This window comes from Parasteatoda tepidariorum, chromosome 1 (assembly GCF_982258835.1).
Source record: "Parasteatoda tepidariorum strain Cologne lab strain chromosome 1, Ptep-v5.0, whole genome shotgun sequence".
NCBI lineage: Eukaryota > Metazoa > Arthropoda > Arachnida > Araneae > Theridiidae > Parasteatoda > Parasteatoda tepidariorum.
The window spans coordinates 95,355,450-95,374,516 of NC_141755.1; the positions used below are offsets into that span (position 1 = coordinate 95,355,450).

Below are 19,067 nucleotides of genomic sequence, written 5' to 3' on the forward strand. Positions count from 1 at the left end.
TGGAAATCAAGGATATTTGAGAAATAAGTAAATTTAAGTAATGAAATTGCTGATTTTTTTTTTTACGTCTCAAGTTTTTATAATAAATTTAAAAGAGGGATTATTTCAATTTTAAATCATTTATGAAATATTATTAAAGCATCTGTAACAGCAATCATTAAAGCATTCAGTATAACTGGGACTGTGCGAACCATTGTCATGGCAACAACTGTCGGTGCTATCGTTTGTTTATTTACTCAAAATTTTGAATAATTTCCTATCTAGACTGCTTGTTTTTACTTTCTTTTTACATGTATGAGCTTTAAGTTACTCATTTTTTTTCTTATAAAAGCTATATGCTTGGTCTACCAATAGGCTTAAATGATGTTTAAATTAAAAAAAATTATTTGTTTCTTTAGTTTATGCATTGCTCATATTCCAGTTTACTGTATAAGAACTTAGCATTAAACGTGATCAATAATAGAAATTTTTAGCTGATTACATATTGAAACTATCTTTATAGAGCTGTTTTTTTATGGATTTTAAATTCAAAATAGCTTTATTATTATTATTTTTTAAAACTTTAAAAAACTATTGTGTTGTGTTGCAGAATTATTCCTAGCAGCAAAATAACTTGGGTCCTCACTGCACCGATATTTACGAATTTTGACTCACTGAGGGTTCAAATGGTCGTTATTTCCCGCTATTGGCCATAGATAGAATTGTCCGATTCATCCCATATTTTATATTTATCATCCTGCCAATATAGGCCATTCTAGGATCAATATTAAAAAACCTATTCATCACAGTATTGGTCCCTTGGTGCATATGTTCTTATAGGTCTCAACAATTTCGAGCCCAACTTGGGCCAAGGTTCTTACTAGTTATAATTATTTTAGACAGTTTGATTTTTATACAATATCCTCTTCTCTTTATGTGAATATTTCTGGTGTCGAATTTCATGCAGATTTTAACTATATAACTAGAAAACATAAGAAAAATCTTACTAAAATGAAGGAAGGAAATTAAAAATTTAAGTTAAATAATTATAAATAACTAAATAAATCTAAAGTGAACTTTTCATTAAAACAGGTGGTTAAGAAAACAACCTTTTCCTGAAAAAATAGAATAAAAAAGCAGTGTTTTGGAGGGAGGGTGACTTATTTTTACAAAAGAGGCAAAGTAGGTGCATTTCTAACGATCAAAGGGCAGGCCACCCTTCTAAAAACGTTTAGGGAGAACACTGCAGTAAACTCCCAACTATCTGATCTAATGTGAGGGAGAGATAGGCCAAATGACCAAAAAGCTGGATAAGATGAAGTTCCACACTCTACCACTATTTAATTAATGTTACACATTTCAAAATGTGTAACATTTAATAATATGTGACTCAGTGTTGGGGTTTTGGACGTCCTAAACTGGTTTTAGACAGGACACATGGGTTTAACTGTATTTAAATGTCTTAAATTGTCCTAAACTGACTAAAACTGTATTAAAGTGTCCAAAAGCTTGCACTTTGGTAAAAGGTAAACATTCTATATGTGTAACCCTTAATAATTACATATATTAATAAATATTTGATGCTATTTATGCAGTTTGCTTAAACTTATTGAAAGAAAATAATATAACAGGAAAAGATTTATAACTTTCGAGGCTCCACAATTCATTGAACAACAAAAGTGAATACCTTATCCCTTAAATATGAATGTATATGCTTTTTATACTGATACATTATGTTTTTGCATAAGGATAAATAATGCAATATTAAATATAATAATAAACTTTTTTAATAAGACAATAAATTGCATTCATTTTGTTTCTTGTTCAAAAATTAACATTTTATTTTTCACAATATTTTTTTAAAATTATGGCATAATCTGAGTAAAAGGGTTTTAGACAGTTTTGGACAAGACTGATTAAACCGTGGATTAATCCATTCTGTCCTAAACTTTGCCAACTCTGATGCAATTGATGTCAGTTAATGCAAAAAATTATTAATACCAAAATACTTTTTGTTTATTAATAGCCTATACAAATGTGATTAAATCGTATGACTAAAAAGAGTCAAACTATATAGTTTTAATGAGTTTTGCATATGACACACAGGTTTTAAAAGTTGGTAACAGGCAACTGTTTCTTTATTCCTTATTTTTTCACCTCCCGCTGCAAGTTTTGCCAATGGCTGGTTTGAACATTAATTATTTTTATTAACTATCGAGGACAAATAGTTATGACCTAGATACTTTTCAGCCTAATATAAATATTAATTTTATGCAACTACAAATGTCAGGTTGTGCCTTGACATTACAATCTTCAAAACAAAAGTGGTAATTTTCTCTGTCATGCAAATATTTTAGGAACTCATTTTGATAGTTTTTATGAGTTTTTTTCTCTCTTCTTAATTTGAAGTCAATAAATTTTTTTTTATCCTATTCATAGTCACTAGGAATACAACAAAGATAATAGATTCCATCAACAAATATAATATTTATGTATTTAGATATGATCAAAATTTTGAAAATATTAATTTTATTTTATTTTTTGTTAAAACAGCTTTCTCACAAAGCAACAACATGGCATTAAATCTTCCTCTTGATGAAAAATTAACTGCGAGCATAAATCGAAGAAGAATAGTTGAGGAACAGCGAAAACAACGTATTTTCAACAGTAAAGTCAGACAGATTGGGGTAAAAAAAAATTTATTGAAATATTTTTATTGGTCATGTATGTATTTGATAGTATTTTAGTTTGTTTTTAATTATTTTTTTTGATTAAAACTTTTTTGCACTCTGACTTATTTTCCCCAGGATTTTGTTTTCAACCAAGGTGAGTCAGAGTTGAGGAATTGAAGAAAATTTGGTAAGAATTGGAGATTTTTGACATCAAACTCTACATTTAACTCAACTCTATATAACTTTTTTTAGCTATATTATTTCTATTAATTAATGAATAATGAAAATAACTAAAAATTATTTAACAATCAGAGTAGTTTTTGCTACAATCCAAATATGTAAAAGTGTGCAATAATTCAATGTATGCCAAATGGTTCATGTGTGATTCATAAATTAAATCTCTAGAAATTTTTTTCCCAACACCAAATGTTGTGAGAATTTTTTTTTTTCTCCAGAAGACACTATGGTAATGAAAAATTAAAAAAAGTAGAGTAGATTATCCCCATAGTTTATTTTTATATCAATTCAATAATCATTGCAATAGTTTTGTAAAGTTTTCTCAATAATTAATCGACTGTTATGATTTTGAAAATAAAAAAGTAGTTTAGTAGTGTTTGAAAAGCTGTTGTATTGGCTAAAACGAGTTATTGAGAGAAAAATGATTTATCAAAAGGCAGAGCTTCTGTATGATAAATGTAAAATCAAATCAATATAATGTCAAATCAATATAATGAGTATGATGCTGAAAAATTGTTCTTAAATTTTTATGTTGGTTTTAAAATAATGTGTTTTAGAAGATTCTTTAATATGTTTTTAACTTCTTTCCTCATGAGGCTATTTAAGTTGATGAGATAATTTTTAATATCCAGTTAGTATAGGATTTTTATAATTCATAAAGTAAATAATATATGGGTAGTAACTTAAAAATATGAATGTTTTATATTTGATCTTTATTTAATTTAGAGCATGTTTTTATCATTTACTTCTGTGATGCGCAGTTTTATATAATTTCAAACTTTTTAACGAAGTTTTAACTTGCTAATAAGAAATGCATTTTTAATTTCCGATCTTAGTTTTTCTTGAAAAGTTTATGCATGTAGAGCGTAAGCTCCTGGAACCCAATTAAAATAAAGCTAAGTGAAAACCCTGGTATTTTGTAGAATATATTTGTTCTCTAGTTGAAGTTTTATTTTTAAAACTACTTTCTATGCTCTATTTGCATAAATGATGGACTATGAAAGTTTAATTTTCTTTTTATTATGAAGTCTGTCTAATTTTCTTTACATTAGTTATATTTTAATAAGAATATGAATTTTTTTAAAATTAAAATCCTGATTCTTCAAATTATGTTTTTCATTTTTAGTTTATCGATTATTGAATTCTTTATTTTTAACTTTTTGCTCCCTTTTTAGATTGATGTTGAAGCCCTGAATTGGCAAGTTCATGATTCCAAATTTCAAAGAGCAAAAGAAGAAGAAAGAGACAGAAAATTTGGTAAACACTAAATTCTAATTCATAATCTTTGATAGTTTTTTCCTCTTTAATTTTTGTAAATTTTTAGTACATTGAAGATTAAATAAACACAATGAAAATCTTTATATTCAATTGATTATTTTTTTTATTCACTAAAAAATGTATGGTTAAACTTAAAAGAGTAAAATCTAAAGTATGTAAAATTGCTTTCTTTGTTTTTTTGAAAAATTATAATCTCTTGAATTGACTGTATTATTCTTATTTATTTTATATATATATATATAGTGTTCACTGATTTAAACCATGCTTTTAAACTAAATATTTTTTAATAGTCTTTTTAAAATTTAAATTTTTTATTATTTATTAATCTAAATAGTTATAATTTGAATAAAATCAGTTGAAAAAATATAAAAAATTTTCTCTTTTAATTTTATATACAAATGAAAATCTGCATTTGTTTTAAACAAATATAGTACATAATTTTTAAATATTTAGATGTGATAGCTTTCTTACAAAAATATCCATAAAAACAAATTGATGCGAGAAAAAGTGTTCTGAGAATGCTTAAAATTAAATACAGCATCACTAAATCCATTTTTTGTTTTTCTGTTAAAGTTAGTTCAGTATTGTAATTACTATTTAATGAGTTAAAAAAAGCTTTAGTTAGAGAAGCTTTTTTCTTATCTTGTCAAAAACATATGCTTGTTACAATCAAAAGCATAATTGGAAATGAAATGCTTGTCTAAATTTTACACTTTACTTTCGGTTTATGTTTAGAATTTTTTTCTGTTATTAGTGTAAACAAATTTATATTGTATTATGATTTTATTCATTTTTGTAATATTTTCGAAAATCATTTTTTGTATTAAATACAATTCTTACAAAAACATTTACAATTCATTTAGAATATTTTTATTGTATTTCATTTTATTTAAGGCAGCATTATGTTAATAAGAAAATTATAAACCTAGGCTAAAATTGAGGCTAAAGTAACTAAACCAGACATTTTTGATACAGCATACATGTTCCAGACTACTTTTAAAAAGGGTAAACAACAAACTAAAGCAAAGTAAAATTTGCTCTATTTAAGCACAATAAAAAAAGTTTTAACCATTTTTCCATTAGACCTCTATTAATGTATTTACCAAGCAATTCTAATAAAGTGAGATGAATATTTACGGAATTTTAATGATACTGTCGCATTAAAAAGATAATCGATATCTATTATAGTTACTATTGTTTCTTGCATTTAAAGTTTGAAATCAAATTCATGACTTCTTTAGTAAAATTTTTTAACGTGGGATTTCAATTATTTAAAGCAAAAACACAAAGAATCATGTGTCTCAGCAATTGTATTCAAAAGTAAGCTTCTGTATGAACTATTAGTTAAAAAAGATATTAAATCAAACATTCAAATCTTAGATTTTTCAAATTTTTTTTTAAAGAACTGCATTAGATATCGTTGAAAATGGGGTGTTCTGAATGCACACAAGTCAGAGATCAGGGCGATTGAAAAAGTAAAGGACAAATAGCAACAACATATTTTTTATTAGGAAAATCAGAAATTTCAGAACAACTATACTTCTGATATTATTAAACTTAAAGCACCATTGTGCAGAAATAAATGAAAAAAGTAGTTTATGCTTTATTACCTTTATTACTAAAGCATACTTTTATCATTTTCTGTTCGACCCATATCATTTTTGTGCCTTTTCATCATTCCATTTTTTTTAAAAAATGATCTATATGAAATATGTATGATATATTCCCTTAAATTTGTTAAAGTTTGTATTGATTTAGAAGATTATAAAAAATAAGAAATGTATATTCCATAAAACTTAATAGTAACATAAATTGTTTACAACTAAATAATGTTATAAAATAAATAATGCCAAAGTATAGCATTTTTATATTACAGACAAGCAAGAGAGGAAGTCATTCTTCAACATATACAGTGAGACCTGTTTTTGTGCAGTCCTTTTTTATGCGATTCTGTTTTTGTGCGATTGGTTTTATGCGATTCTATTTTTGTGCGATTTTTTTTGTGCGAATTATTTTTATGCGGTATATGGATCTTAACGGCGTTAGCACCAGTTTAATGTTTCCTATCAATGTGCATATGCATGTTGTGGACGAACTCTGATTACGTGGTCTCCTTGACAACGATGTATCTGAACTTCGCGATGCTCTGTTTATTTACTTTCATTACTTCATTTATTATCGTCAACTCCATTTTCTCTTCTGTTTAAAATTTATTCTGCGCTAAACAAGTTGAAGTAAATCAGTAAAAAATCGTTTGCTGTGATAAAATACTTAGTATTTTAAAATTAAACCGTTATTTTTATTTTGTAAATTCTCGTCTGCGCGTATCTCAAATACTATACGCTTCGTATTCAGAGTTCTATACATGATTCATTAGATTAAGGATTCATTTTATAGTGAGATTAAAGGTAAAAAAATTAATTACTTTTGTTTCTATTTATATGCAGTTTTTTCGATTTTTATTTTATTTTATCAGATCACTGACTTTATGGTACCAAAAAACAAATAAATTGAAATCCTATTTTCAAGCAATTTTCAACCAATTCATTCCAAGAAGATGCGCGTTTTGGATTACGACGAGTAGCAGCAAACTATTTAATGTATAATTTGAAAACTTCTACATGTATATGTACAATGAAGAATTAAATATTTTTAAAATTTCTTTAGGTCGAATTTAATTATTTACTTTTATTGAAAGCATTCTCTTATCTATTTCATAAATCATTGATGTATTTTCTGAGTCCGACTTTTTTTATGCGGTCCCTATCAACCGCATAAAAAAAGTTTCTGGTGGTATATGGTACAAACTTGCTTATTACATGTCAGAATTTATAAAATTTTCGAATTTTTTTTTTGTGCGATTTCTTTTATGCGGTCCCTATCCACCGCACAAAAAAAGGTTTTACTGTATTACTGAAATAAAATTTTAATGTTAAGTGTTTATTTGCTTGCTAAGCAGAGTTGTAAAGTAAGTGTAAAAAGGAGAAGAACTGAATAATTTAAAAGCATATTTAATGTCCTCAGTTCACTTTTTTATTATTATGTTAGCATATTTATGGAACAAAAGTAGATATTTTTGAATTGTTTATTGAAAAAATTAACTATTTGTTTAATATAATAGTTAAATGCTATAAAATACTTTGGAATGGTTTATTCAATTAAAATTAAGAGCTTAAAATATTCTTCGACATATTGTTTAAGTAAAATTTAAAAAAAAATCCTTCTTAAGAAAAAAAAATATAGGTTCAAAATAAACAAGTAGTTTTTCCCCCAAGCTTTATATATATATATATAAAGCTTGTGCGCTTTATATAAAGCGTGTTTTGTCTTTTTATACTATTAGTTTCTTTCAATTGCAATAAGCTAATAATAATAATTAGCAATAATATAGAATATAAATATAGTAATAGCACTGATTTAGCAAATATTAGCTATGTAATAATAATCTAATATATATAATTCTCTTACATGGCTCCCAAATTTTGGATGTATTTCTTTTCCGCTGGTGGCAAAAGTTTTCATTTTTAAAGAAGTACTTTGCACAACTAAATAAGATTCTTTTCACAACACTTAAATATTTACATTGTTTTCTTCATATATACAGAGAACAGTACAGGCCTTCATCAACAATCAAAAATATATACATTTATATTACAAATTCTATATTATTAGGGTGGCGCCCTTTTCAGAATTAAAAATACAAAATTATCTTCATCGAAGCCGATGCTTTACATCCGGCGTTCAGTGGCAGACTACTATTTCATATTGTTTTACAACACATGGCTTTAGCCCACTGGTGGGAAAGACTTTAAAACAAAACTTACAACAGTTACTTTTCTCAACAACTGAAATTTAGAATAGTATGATTAAACAAAATATGTGAACTGTTTGCAATTTCAAATTAATATTGAAATGTACAGGTTTAAAAGTTTCTACAGTGAAAAGTTTTCGGAACTTCAGTATTAAAAAAAGTATACAAAAGCTAGACGTTAAGAACGTACCCAATGAGCGAGCAGAGCGAGCATTGGATTGCGAAGCAATCCAAAATGAACTGTGAAAGCAGTTCCGAGGGTTGGCGAGCGCCAGAGAGCAGGGAGCGATGCCTCCTAATTATTTGTAATATCTGTGTAGCAAATTTGAACTTTTAATGATGCTTTTAGCTTTAAACTGTATGAAAATGTATTGATACCATTCTATGATAATTATACTATGATAGTTATACTATGTATATACTATATTCATAAAACTTAAAGGCAGCTTTAGACCTATACAATAAAAAATATAATATAATTTTATATTATTATTGAACAAAGTTATAAAATTATAACAAAGGACTTGTTAAAATTGTACATCTTTAATGCACTTCGTTGGCTAAAATGTTTTAAATCTTTTAGATAATGGCTATTTATGAAACTGTTTTGTTGCCATGTTTTAACTTTTTGTATAAATTTAAAATTACTTTGAAATACTGTCAATAAATAAGAGAAAACAGTATAAAAAAATATTTTATCTAAAGATCTACTATTAGAGTAAACTTTATAGTTTGAAAAATTATTGTGTTTTTGTGCATGATAAATTTTTAAACATATCAGTCCTCATATTAATATGCTTAAGTTAAATGCTTAGGCCCTTCAAATCTGTTTTCGTTTTTTGAGTATCAAAGTAGTTTGTATGCAAGGCTTTATATTTTTTAATAAATTATCATACATTACTCTTTTTTATAATCATCAAAGTAGACTATATTGCCTTCATGAAGCTAGCAAAATAAGATTTTTTTTAAATTTAAAATTTGTATCAATTTCAGAAATTCTTCTTCACTAAATCTGAGTGTGTACAGATGTGCATGTGTACATTATTATCTAGCCTACACGATATTTTGAAGTTAAAAGGTTAAAAATAAAGTGTTGATTCTTAACAACATTCCAATAATAGGATGAATTACTCACAAGCTCATTGGACAAAAAATTAGTCACAATCAGATAAATAATGAAAGGTAATAATTTAATGATGTGCAACTCCGTCCATGGACTTAATTATTTCTTAGATTCAGTACACAAGGTAATTTTATAAGATTTTGTAGGTCCCACAGATATTCTATGGCATAGTTTCACAATATTTTTTGGGTTCATTGCCCACTTTGCAAGACAAGGGAAAAATAATTTTTTCATTTATTTTTTTTTTAAAATGTAACATTTCTGATAAGATATAATGAAGTCAGGCCGTTAATTTACTGAAAGTTTCTATTTACCAATATATTGCTATTAAGAATTATTTTTAGAAGCTTTTTGAGGTACAATATACTAAAATTTTAGTGAATTCGAACTGTAATGAGGTAACCTGAAATCTATCAGTGTTCTATCACCAGTAAATCCAGTACTGAGACAAACTTATTTCAAATTTAATTGGTTTACATTTTGAAAGATAACTAAAAAAATTCAAAAGTTTTTTTTTTTAGAAAAATGTACAAAAGAAGTTTAAATTACATAGATTAGATTTATTTTTCGAATATTAATCTCAATCTGACTGTGTGGAGGCTAAAAATGAAGATAGGTAGTGCTTCAGATTCACTCCATAAATTTCGATGTAGGGAGACTAATTTTTGTCCAGCCTGCCAAAGCTTTTTGAATAAAAATTTTTTTTGATGCATATTTCAGCTGAAGAAGCTATAAATAACGACAAACTTGCCCTTCTTTTTGAGCAACAAAAAAATGACCAAGTTCGTGAAGTTAATAAGAAAATGGATGAATATCGCCTTACTGCACAGAGACCTGAATTTAGAAGAGATTTTGACTTATATGATCCCGATGGGAAAAAGAAAGAACTTCCTCCCAGGATATCAGATAATGATCTTTGTCCTATATCTGGATTACAAAAGTATGTTAGTTGTTAAAATTAAATAATATTTTTTGGCCTTTCTTTTTATATGAGTAAATGGTTGTTGATCATATATAGGATTGTAGATTATAAAAATGAGAAGTTCTTCAGTAAATTTTATTTCAAGTACATGTAGCAAAGTACATAAATATATATGGAAATTTACAAGGAAATTGATGTAAAAAAATTTATAAAGTTAAATAAAATGAAATTTGTCAGGTATATTTGTCGTTTAGATAAGACTAACAGAACATGTGAGTTTTTTAAACATAAACCAGTTGGAAGTAGAACTAAAAACCAGTTGACTTTGATGGCTGGACTTCATTAATTCAGATTTCAGAGCAATTGTGGTATTGAAAGGGCAAGAAAATAACTGCCTGGAGAAAGCTAAAGGCTACTCCAAGATGTTGTTGGATCAATAATGACCACGATGATGACACAAGTAGAAAATAGAAGATACGAACTTTTTTTAAAATTATGGTTAGAAAGTTAAAAATATTTTATAAATGAACCAATTAATTATTTGAACTAAAATAAATTTCTTTGCTTCACTAAATAATTATTTTACATTGCAGATCTTTTTACTACCAGATCTTTCTTCCAATATTGTTAAAAGTGGAATATATTTTCAAGATAGAAATGAAAACTTAATATGATTTGAACAATTCGTATACAACATAAAAAGCCAGATGCATTATGATTATTATTTAAAGAGAGAGAGAGGGGGAGAATGAAATTTCATCAGTACATAGATAGTTGAGCAATGACCAATTTTTATTATAAAATCTTAGGAAAAGAAAAGTTAATGAAGAATTCTGAAAATAAAGCTTTAGAAAAAATTTCTATCAATATTTTTGTAGAACGTAAGATTTACTTTTTCCTTGTAATTGTTAAACTAGTTGTAAACAAAAGTAACTAAGTATGCAAATAAATATTTGAATTTTTTCCTTTACTTTACACCTCTTTGCCTTTACTATACACGTTGATTAATCAATTATGAGTAATAATTTACTATACAATAATACTAAATCGGATGATAGAGATGTGTGTAATTCAAATCAGAATGTTCTGACTTTATTGTTTCATCTCAGAGATGGTGCTACCATTGAGTTTCATTCTGAAAATAACTTCTTTCCTAAAAGGAGTCAGTATTATTCTGATCGGTAATGAGTGAGGTTTTCTGACCAAAGTTTTACTGTTTGTATAATAATTTTCTATTTGTGAATAAAAGTTGTTAAATTTAATTTTAGTGTTTTTTTTCTGGAAATCCATACAACTGTAATAATTGCAAATAGTTTTGGAATTCTGTGTTGTCTACATCTGTACTTTAAATACTTTTGCTTATAATTATTTTAAATATTCTGTTGGAGGGTAAAATTATGTTGTGCTCTTTTCTTCGCTGTATTAATCGATGCATAGCTAGATATTATTTTATGGACTTAAAAATAATTGCTTATGCAATATTTTAGAATTTTTTCCTTTTGTGAATATGATGCATGAGGTAACTTTTATTAATATTTTCTAAAAATATGATTCAGCTGTTGTAGAATAAGTTTGGGGCTCTTTTTTTCTAGTAATATTAAGTTAAAATATTTTTGTGGTCAAGATTGACTAATGAAAAGAAATTCATTTGTCTAAAATCGATTTTAGTTATTTATTTTGGTGGAAAGGAGATTTTTTAAATTTTTACTTTCTGTAAAGAAGTGACTATAAATTTGAATTTTTGTGTTTATAAATAACAAAATTTATGAACTCTGTGCTTATAACTGCAAATAAATTCTATGAAATGTGATCAAAAGAACGAATGCATAATATGCAAGAAAAAATAGATGCCCAGTGTTAGTTTCTCTTTTTTCACTCCACTCTAATCTATGCTATTATCCACATTTATATAAACAAAGCCCTTAACTGTTAGTTTTTTTTGTACTCTCTGTACCTATCAGCAGATGGCTGCACAAATCGTAGATAAATAAAAAAATTACCATTGAGATTAAAGCTGATGAGAAGATACTTTTCAGGACTTTATAAAGGGTTAAAGAAGTGGTAGGTAAGATTTAATCAGAGTTGGAGCTAGCTTGTCATTAAAGTTGCTACTTCACACTTTTTGAACTTTTTTTATGATCACAGAAATTACATCAAAACATTTCATATTTCAAAACTTACTTAACTTGTATACAGTGTCTTAAATTACTCTTTTAGTCATAAATATAAATAGCTTTTTTTAATGTTTCAGAGGTTTCTGGGTATTTTGAAAAATAATAGTTGTTTTGATATCTCTTTTTGTTAAAGTCTTTTTTTGTTCGTTTTTTCACTTAAAACTTCTTAAAAATTTTTCTTTATATTTCTGAAAACTTTTCTTTTTTTCTTTTGGATTAAAGTAAGTTATTTTGTAGATTGGACGGAGAAGATTTAAACAATAAAAATAGAAGCAAAAAGCAGAAACAGCAGATTCGAGATCTTTTGTTGCAACAAATGCACGAGAAGCGCCTTGAAAATTATAAAAAAGACAGAGAGATTCAGGAATGGGAAAAAGCTTTACTTGATCAAGATCGCAAAGCTATGCTTTTAGAGAAGATGCAAGAAGAAAATTATAAGAAGATGATCGAGAGCCTTAAGAGAGATAACAAATTGATGGTAAAATATTTAACTTTGTAAGATGTTTATCATTATTGTAACAACAATATATGTAATTTGTTTAACATATTCTGTAATTTTATATTTTTAAGTTCTAAAATTTGAAATATTAACCATCACTTTTGAAGGTGTACCAGGTTCTCAAATGTTGCTGGGTCCAAGTACTCAGGGAAACTGGTGATTACTTAGCTTGTACCTGGCCTGGTATTACTACATTTATTCAAAATAGTTGAAAAATCTTATAATTTTCTATTAGATATTTATTTCACAAGATATAGTTTTCTATACAAAAGGAAAAAAATATGGTTTTCATTTTTAGTTTTCTTTTTAAGTAAATCCATAAGTAATGTTTCTAATAGAAATTTTAGGTGATTGTTGGGATGTAGAATGATTAACCTGAAGCTTTGTTATGAAGTTGAGACATCTGCTAGTAAAGGACTTTATGATTAATTAATTAATTGTGTGATGTAATTTTGTAATTATGATTGTTTTATTTTAATGATTTGATTTACCTAAACTTTCAATAGCATTTAATAAATAGCATAAAAATATTCTAATAAAATCACAGCAAATGAAATAAAAATTATTTTAACTACCAAGGTTTGATTTTTAATCACCCAGTAACTATAAACATAATTTTTTCCAATTTGGGATTTTTTTCTCATTCTACCTTAGTACAATCTTTTAAACTTTGATACTACATGAGAAATTTTATCTTATAGCCAATGTTGAACAGAAGATTCATATAGTGGTTTTGCTCCTCAAATGTTAAGATTCCATCTCTTTATCCTAATAATTTTAAACCCCCAAAAGATAGAGTATTATCAAAATTATAGCTATGTATTCTCTTTTCTTACTTTTAAAATGAATCATAACTGTTGAAAAACCTGTTATGCAAAAATAATGTTAATTGATTATATATGTTAAGTAATTAAATTTCATAATTAACTTTCACAGTCATACTTAGCGCTTTTATCAAGTTATTTGTGCTATTATATGTCAAATAAACATTTTATTTCCTGCTAAAACATTATTTTTTTTTTGATAAGAAGGTAGTTCTAGTAGAAAAGTTTGCAAACAAACTAAAAACATTCTTTAATTCTCTCTCTCTAAATAAATGATAAAATCACATATAAGGTTATCAATTAAACTGATGCAAAAGTAATATTACAATTTATATGATTTTGATGCATAATAAGAAATTTAGATTTTGGGAAAGCATCCCCAAGCGTTGTGAATGATTCCATCAGGGCTGGCATTTTGTCTGGAAGAAAATATTTCTTTCAGAATACAGGAGGAAACTGGAAAAAACTAGAAGAAACTGGATAGAATGAAAGAAACTAAAAATTATCAAGATGTTGTTTAGCAAGAAGTTTCAAAAGAACAAACAAATATTTAACTTAGTACCAGAAAAATAAAAGTTTTTCTCCTCAACTTTGTTAAAAAAATGTTTTTTATTTTTATTTTGTTCATAATTTTAAAATTTATAGATAATATTATTCAAGAGTTTGTTGGATACTTTTGATTGTATATTTGATGTTTTGTTGGATACTTTTGTTTGTACTTGAATAAGGAAAAATAAGTATGCTATTTGTAATTATAACTTCAATGTGTTATTCTTAGTGTGTACGTTCAGTATGGGATGTGTTAATTTAATTGTAGTAATAAGATTTTATTGATATTAAAGCAGTTCTTTATTCAATAAACAATATTGGATTTTACTATACAAATTTTTTAAAAAATGAAATATTGAAAAACTACAGTTATTTAAGTGTTTGGAGAATATTATTAAATTTATTTTTCCTACAAATTGTTTAAATTTATTTTTCTCTGATTTAAAAATAAATTTGGAAATAAAATAGCTTGGAAATTAATCTTATTATTTTAACTAGATTGCAATTATATTGTCAAAATATTGGTCATGAAGAAACCTATCAGAGGGGGATTTTTCTATGTTTTTTTCCCACTGTGGAAGAAACTTTCTATCTCTTGATTCCACTATCTTTTCTAGACAATTTTGAAGCTTATGTGCATAACTTCTTAACTATGTTAGATATAGGGACTCTCCCAAATCATAATGCCTGTAATTTTAATATAATACTGAACATTTGTTTTAGGGATTTGCAAGGAATAAAAAGCATTTCTTACTTATCAACTTAAATTTTCTGGTAACTATTTTTCAGTCATTGCAAACTCTTGAAAGGAAGATGAGTGATAAAATTATGGATGATATTGAGAAGAAAAAAGATATTGAGTTCAATTTCTATGAATCCCTTCTAAATGAAGATCTTTCTTCTGCAAGAAGCAGTTTGGGTTCTCATAGAGTTCCTGGAGACAGGTGGAAAGGGATGAACAAAGGAGAACTTCAAGAAATTTATAAAGAACAACTTAGACAAATAGAGGAGAAAAAGGTATTTAAAAATATGATTAAAGAAATTACTTTGTTTTTCCTTCTATTAATTCTTCACATTCAAATTTAAATCTTATCTCCTTTAAATCCACTCAAACTCACTAAAATGTGACTTTTTCCACTAAGATCCTCATCCATCATATCATTCAAGGTGATTCGATATTTCAGGGAAAGCTTTTCTTAGCAAATGTTTCACCTACATTGGTATTTTAAAATTTGAAGTATGGAAAAAGCGAGTACAGATAAACTTTAGAGTAAACTATGGAGTTTCAAATGCTGAAAAATATTTTCAAAACATCAAAATGCAAACTAATTATGGGAGAATAATTTCCATACGGTGTAATCCTGAGTAATTCTGCCATAATTTGTTTGCATTTTTATGTTTTAATATTTTTTTTGAGCATTTGAAACTTCATGGTTTACTCCAAGTTTACCTGAACTCGCTTTTCCTATACTTTAAATCACTTAGGTAATTCTTCCATAATATGTTAGCATTTTTATGTTTTAATTTTTTTTTTGAGCATTTGAAACTTCATGGTTTACTCCAAGTTTACCTGAACTCGCTTTTCCTATACTTTAAATCATTTAGGTAATTCTTCCATAATATGTTAGCATTTTTATGTTTTAAATTTTTTTTTTTGAGCATTCGAAACTTCATGGTTTACTCCAAGTTTTATTGAACTCGCTTTTCCTATACTTTAAATCACTTAAATAATTCTCCCATAATATGTTAGCATTTTTATATTTTAATTTTTTTTGAGCATTCGAAACTTCATGGTTTATTCCAAGTTTACCTGAACTCGCTTTTCCTATACTTTAAATCACTTAGGTAATTCTTCCATAATATGTTAGCATTTTTATGTTTTAAATTTTTTTTTTTGAGCATTCGAAACTTCATGGTTTACTCCAAGTTTTATTGAACTCGTTTTTCCTATACTTTAAATCACTTAAATAATTCTCCCATAATATGTTAGCATTTTTATATTTTAAATTTTTTTTGAGCATTCGAAACTTCATGGTTTATTCCAAGTTTACCTGAACTTGCTTTTCTTATACTTTAAATCACTTAGGTAATTCTTCCGTAATAAGTTAGCATTTTTATGTTTAAAAAAATTTTTTTTTGAGCATTCGAAACTTCATGGTTTACTCCAAGTTTTATTGAACTCGCTTTTCCTATACTTTAAATCACTTAGGTAATTCTTCCATAATATGTTAGCATTTTTATGTTTTAATTTTTTTTTCAGCATTTGAAACTTTATGATTAACTCCAAGTATACCTGAACTCGCTTTTCCTATACTTTAAATCACTTAAATAATTCTCCCATAATATGTTAGCATTTTTATATTTTAATTTTTTTTTGAGCATTCGAAACTTCATGGTTTATTCCAAGTTTTATTGAACTCGCTTTTCCTATACTTTAAATCTCTTAAATAATTCTCCCATAATATGTTAGCATTTTTATATTTTAATTTTTTTTTTGAGCATTTGAAACTTTATGGTTTACTCCAAGTTTACCTGAACTCGCTTTTCCTATACTTTAAATCGCTTTGCTAATTCTTCCATAATATGTTAGCATTTTTATGTTTTAATTTTTTTTGAGCATTTGAAACTTCATGGTTTACTCCAAGTTAACCTGAACTCGCTTTTTCTATACATTAAATTACTTAGCTGTATTTATTTTGAATTTACGTTTGTCATGGACGCTAAATGGTGTCATGGACATTAAATGGGCGCTATACTGCCTCCTGCCATATAGCGTCCATTTAAGATTGGAATATGTTTCTAAATTTACATTAAATGAGTGTGCTGTTATGGTGTTATTTACAGAGGAGGAGAGAAGCAGGTGAACTGGAAAATGCTGTGTGGGATCAACAACTTATGAATCTTGAGAAAGAAGCATTACGCTTGAAAGAGGAGGAGAAAAGAATAAAACACCTCATGAATGAGAACTTGCAGTCTATAAATCATGAGCTTTCAAGAGAACAAAAATTTCATAATGATTACATGAATAAGGTGGCATTCAAAAATACAATATCCAAAGACTTTTTCTCTCAGTTTAATACTACAACACGATAATGTTTTGGTACTTTTGGGCATCAAAAATCAGCATTGTTAGATTATGTTATTGTATTTATTTTGAGGTGTAAATGATTGTCATGAATTTGAATTCTTTAGTCACATGTTCATTATCTAGTCATTTACATTGTTTTTTTTTTTTTTTTTTTTTTTTTTTTTGAATAATAAATCTACATTAGCAGAAATTATTCAGTCCATACTATACAACTAAATATCTGTTTTTAAATTTTTATGTTTTTATACACATCTGTTTCTAAATAAATTCTGATAATCAGCTTGTATTTTGTGTATTTTTTCTTGAGATCTTGTTAATTTTCAGAGGTCATGGTTAAGTTTCAGTACAGTTTTACTGATGTGACATTATGAGCAAACACTAAATTTCTATATAATTTCTTCCTTTGGATACTGTTTTCGTTACTATTTTAAAAGAAAATTTATCATTGTTTTTAATTAGTACCCAATAGGAAGCAGATTGAAAAACCGTCTTGATAGTTTTTAGTTAATTATAGTTATAGTTATGTTATAGTTATGTTATAGTTATGTTATAGTTATGTTATAGTTATGTTATAGTTATGTTATAGATATGCTATAGTTATGTTATAGTTATGTTATAGTTATAGTTATGTTATAGTTATGTTATAGTTATAGTTATGTTATAGTTATGTTAATTATAGTTATGTTGTATAGTTATCCTGAATTCAAATTATTTCTAAATTCATAATATTTATCGCTATTTTGATTATGTATTAGTTTTAACTTGTTATTATAATCTTCATATTACTGACACTTACAACAAAGGACATTTATTTTGAACACTTTTATGCTTCTTTTAAATATTGAAACTAAATTATAAGCATTGTGTTGAAAGAAATTTTTTAGAAGTTATTAGAAGATAGCTTTTTTTAGAACCACATTACCAGCACTGTTTATTTAATTAGCTTTTTATTATAATAAATCAAAGTTGTTGTTTTTATTAATAGAGTTCTGAATAGTAAGATGTTTTAATTATTTTGAATGGCGTCGAAGATCATTATAAAAGTTATTTTCACTGTTATATGTAATTATTTAAAAAAAAAACTATTTTTTGATTATATAAATTTCAAAGGCTAAATACTACTCAGAAAAATTCAAATGTTGTTTTTATTTATGTTTAATTTTACAGTTACGAGAATATTTTCCTAAAAAAATAAACTGAAACTCAAAAAGGTACAGTACAATATGCCAGTGGCTTGCACAGACGTGTGGATGAATTTCACAAACTCTTCATTAGATATCCCTTAACCTCTTCGAGAAGGGGGAGTCTTATATGCATTCTCAGGGTGTCGATAATCAGGGTAAAAAAGATAAAACTGGTAGCCAAACTATTTTTATAGCAGTTTATTTGTGAGTGGGGTTATAATAGTTTGCTTTATTTAATTTACCACTACTTAGTTCGAATTGAAAATTGTATAGTTACACTTTTGACACACTAGGATTGGATGTGTTAGATTTAAAGTGAAAGCAAAAATAATTCTGTCAAATTAGCTATGCCCAAACTTAAGCTACCACTTTTTATTTTTTATTATCTTGATTCCATACAACCACATTTATGACTCCCGAAAAGGTTAAAAGAGGTGTGTAATAAACTTGTAACTGCATAAGGCAAAGAAAAAAAAATAAATAAATAAAAAAAAAATAAAGGAAAAACTATTAGAGTGAAATATATTCATAAAAAAGTTTATTTTTTATGTAAATATATGCAAAAATTATTCTGTAGTAAAAAATTCATGACATTTCCAACAAAATGTTCTCAATTTTTTTTTAAGTGTAAAAAAATAATTAAATTTTAATTACATAAAACTTTCCTATTAACTTTGTTTGAAAATCATATTTCACTCTGCAAGTATTTTGAAGCCCAATATTTAGG

The 19,067-nt window shown here is 26.4% G+C and overlaps 1 protein-coding gene across 1 annotated transcript; it reads left to right on the forward strand.

The window, feature by feature from the left end:
• The first annotated feature begins 188 nt into the window (after positions 1-188).
• LOC107451691 (RIB43A-like with coiled-coils protein 2) lies at positions 189-17,440 on the forward strand. Its single transcript, XM_071179434.2, has 7 exons — positions 189-292; positions 2,533-2,666; positions 4,064-4,145; positions 9,821-10,040; positions 12,434-12,674; positions 14,858-15,085; positions 16,913-17,440. Exons 2-7 carry the CDS (start codon positions 2,553-2,555, stop codon positions 17,159-17,161), a joined length of 1,134 nt encoding a protein of 377 aa, XP_071035535.1. The 5' UTR covers positions 189-292; positions 2,533-2,552; the 3' UTR covers positions 17,162-17,440.
• Positions 17,441-19,067: the final 1,627 nt, after the last annotated feature.

What these genes read in the sequence shown, in the direction of transcription:
- LOC107451691 (XM_071179434.2), top strand. Translation starts at nt 2,553, where the DNA reads ATGGCATTAAATCTTCCTCTTGATGAAAAATTAACTGCGAGCATAAAT. An exon ending in GTAAAGTCAGACAGATTGGG is followed by an intron (nt 2,667 to 4,063) that starts GTAAAAAAAAAT and finishes CTCCCTTTTTAG; the next exon opens with ATTGATGTTGAAGCCCTGAA. An exon ending in GACAAATAGAGGAGAAAAAG is followed by an intron (nt 15,086 to 16,912) that starts GTATTTAAAAAT and finishes TGTTATTTACAG; the next exon opens with AGGAGGAGAGAAGCAGGTGA.